This window comes from Onychomys torridus, chromosome 12, assembly GCF_903995425.1.
Source record: "Onychomys torridus chromosome 12, mOncTor1.1, whole genome shotgun sequence".
NCBI classification, from domain to species: domain Eukaryota; kingdom Metazoa; phylum Chordata; class Mammalia; order Rodentia; family Cricetidae; genus Onychomys; species Onychomys torridus.
Genome location: NC_050454.1, coordinates 68,340,977 through 68,344,006, shown reverse-complemented (window position 1 = coordinate 68,344,006; position 3,030 = coordinate 68,340,977). Strand labels below are relative to the sequence as shown.

The window sequence follows — 3,030 nt, the reverse complement described above, 5'->3', positions numbered from 1 at the left end:
TTTGTGGCCGTTTTTGTTCAATGGCGTCTCCCAGACCCACCGAGTGTTCAGCCAAAGAGTTAATCAGGTTCTGGAGCGTAGGCGTCTCACTCCCTGTTGCTCCAAATGCTCCCACTACTTCGGTTCCCAGATATTGGACTCCCCGTATTTCCCTAGGCCTAGCCCATGGTCCAGCTCGCCTTCTTGCGGCAGAGCTCCGGAGCCCCCAGCGCTGGCCAGTCCTGGCTGCTCCACAGCCCTTGGCTCTCCAGAACGCACGCCGCTGGCCCGCTCACTTGGCGTCGGAGGTGAGGCGCGGCAGGCTGCCGGCGCCCATGGCCGACACGTGGTGGTGCGGCGGTGGCACCTGGCACATGCTGCAGGGGCAAGGCATGCCGCCCCAGTGCTGGAAGCCACCGCTGCCACCGCTGCCGCCGCCCCCGCCTCCGAGAGGGGCGGCTGCGGCCGCCGACGGAGACTTGAGCAGGCCGTGGGGAGGCCGGATGGATCCGACCGAGGACAGCCCGGAGCCCGGCAGGGAGGCGCTGGACACGGCTGCGGCGGCGGCTGCAGCGGCGGCGGCGGCGGCAGCGGGAGGAAGGATGGGGTGGTGCACCGCCGGGTGATGCGCGGCGTGCGCGGCGGCCGCGGGGTGCGCTGTGGCTGTGGGTAGTGGCGCCGTGTGTGCCAGGCCGCCACAGGCGGACGGGTGGAAGCCGGCGTGGTGACCGCCGTAGATCTCGCTCACCAGTCGCTTCATCTCCTCGAGGGAGTTGGTGAGCATCAGGATGTAGTTTCGCGCCAGCAGCAGCGTGGCGATCTTGGAGAGCTTGCGCACCGACGGGCCGTGCGCGTACGGCATGACCTCCCGCAGGCCGTCCATGGCGATGTTGAGGTCGTGCATGCGCTTGCGTTCGCGGCTGTTGATCTTCAGACGCAGCTGCTGCAGCTCGGGCTCGGTCATCTGCTTCTTGTCTTTCTTGGTGGACGACGCGGCTGCCGACGATGTGGACGAGGAAGTGCTGGAGGAAGAAGACTTGAAGCCGCCGCCTCCCAGTTTGTCCCCGGGATGCGCGCCCGCTGCGCCCATGGCCCCTCGCAGTTCTGCGCTCAGCTCCGGCGGGCAGTCGCTCGGCGTGGACGAGGACACGGTCCCCCCTGTGAAGCCGCTGCTGCTGCTGCCGCCCTTGCTCCGGGCCGGCAGGAAAAGATCATCGGGTTCTGGCGACGACGGGCGACTAGACACCAGGCTGGCGTCCGAGTCCATGGCCCCAGGGATAATCTTAGCTTTCGAAGGGTCCTTCCTTTTTCAACTTTCGGAACTTGAAAGGAGGGACAGACAGACAGATAGACAGAGAGAGAGAGAGAGAGAGAGAGAGAGAGAGAGAGAGAGAGAGAGAGAGAGAGAGAGAGAGAAACGAGACAAAATTGCTACTCCCGCCTGCACTGCAGCTCAGAGGACCCGCAGAGGCGGCTGATGTCCACCTCGCTGCTGTTTCTGGCCTTCTAGCAGCTCGGGACACGACGGTGCTCCTAACAAATCTCCCCGCCTCCCCTTCCCACTGTCGTGCACAGGTTACTTTATTTCAGGGAGCCCTGGGTGGCCCTCGGTAAGGGACATTCTAGAGGTTTTTGTTTCTTCATTCCGGCCTGCAATAAATAGGGAGTTTACTTTGGGCTGGACTTCTAAATAGAGAAGTATTTCTATGTCATACTCAAACGCATCCTCCTTATCTCCATCGACACGACACAGTAAACACGGGCACGCGTGCACACGCGCGCACCTAGAACCAGCACGGGGCTCACAAGCGCAGCTTCTGCGGCGGCGCCGGGGCCTGGGTTCCCGCAACAGGAGTTACTGGCGCTGGGGATGCTGCGGTGAGTGTCGGCACCAGAGCAGCTACTAGGAATAGCTGACCCGCACGGGCAGGGTCCCGGCCCGCAAGCCTGCGCGTAGGGGTGTACCCTGGGTCCTAGCGGAGTTGGGGAAGTCAGTCCTCAGGATCTAGGCTTGGGCAGTCGAGGGGCGGGGACACTCACTGTGAATTGGATTCGAGGTACTCTCAGCAGAGGAGAACCTGGCTGCCGGCGCTGGTGCTGGCTCGGTCTGTTAGAAGCACCCACACCTTTCGGGGTTCCGCTGGTTTTTATAGCCGGGTGGAGGCAGTGGCGACGGCGGTGGCGGTGGTCCGGGCGGGGGCGGGAACAATGTGCTTTTCCTGGAGGGGCAGCGGCTCCAATGAGCGGGGCCGGCCCGAGGGGCTGCAAAGCTGATGTCATCCGGCTAATTCCGCTCAATGAAACCCGCTCGGCCGGGCACACGCCTACTCTCAGCGCACAGCCAATGGGCGCCCGCGGTGGAGAGATTCGGGAGGAGGGACGGGAGGAGGGACCTGGGCAGGGAAAGGCAAGGGCGGAAGGGAGGAGAAGGAGAGCAAGCTAGGTGGGGTGGTAGAGAGGGCTGGGGACTCTGGGCCAGCGGGGGCATCTGCAACTTTCTATAAGAAAGATGGTCACTGCAGCATCAGGCCGGGGTGAGGAGTGGGGTGGGGACTCCGCAAACTCGTCAGATAGCCAGCCAATTCAGTGTCTCAGGCTGTACAGGGAGGCTGCGTGCCTCACCTGGAGTCCTCGATAGCCCCTACCCGCCCACCCTGTGCGCCTGTCTTCCGCTGCCCGACTCTGTCTGGTGGTTTTCATCCATCTGTGAACATTTGAGGTCGCGCGAGTAAAGGCTAACAGTGTACAGAACACCCCACTCACTCCCTTAGCCCGCTTCGAATCGGTGGGTGTTGCTGCAGTTCCGAGGACAGGCGGTAGCGCCCCCAGGTGGGAGCACGGCTTTGGGGAACACGAGCCCACAAGGAAGAAGAGAAATCGCAATTCATCCTAATGTTGAGGGTTGTGTAGAAGCACGGATGAGATGTTCATGCAGTCATCCACTAACACGCCTAGCTAGCTAAAGACTCCACTCCTACCTACTAGCAGGGGAGCGCAGTCACAGTAGTTACAACTCCACCTTGACGTCCACATCGTGGGGTAGGGGCAACT

The 3,030-nt window shown here is 62.5% G+C and overlaps 1 protein-coding gene across 1 annotated transcript; it reads right to left on the bottom strand.

The window, feature by feature from the left end:
• Positions 1-207: 207 nt before the first annotated feature.
• Positions 208-2,275, bottom strand: Olig2 (oligodendrocyte transcription factor 2). Its single transcript, XM_036204059.1, has 2 exons — positions 2,020-2,275; positions 208-1,301 (listed from the first exon to the last, which is right to left on the bottom strand). Exon 2 carries the CDS (start codon positions 1,244-1,246, stop codon positions 272-274), a length of 975 nt encoding a protein of 324 aa, XP_036059952.1. The 5' UTR covers positions 1,247-1,301; positions 2,020-2,275; the 3' UTR covers positions 208-271.
• Between the last annotated feature and the right edge of the window lie 755 nt (positions 2,276-3,030).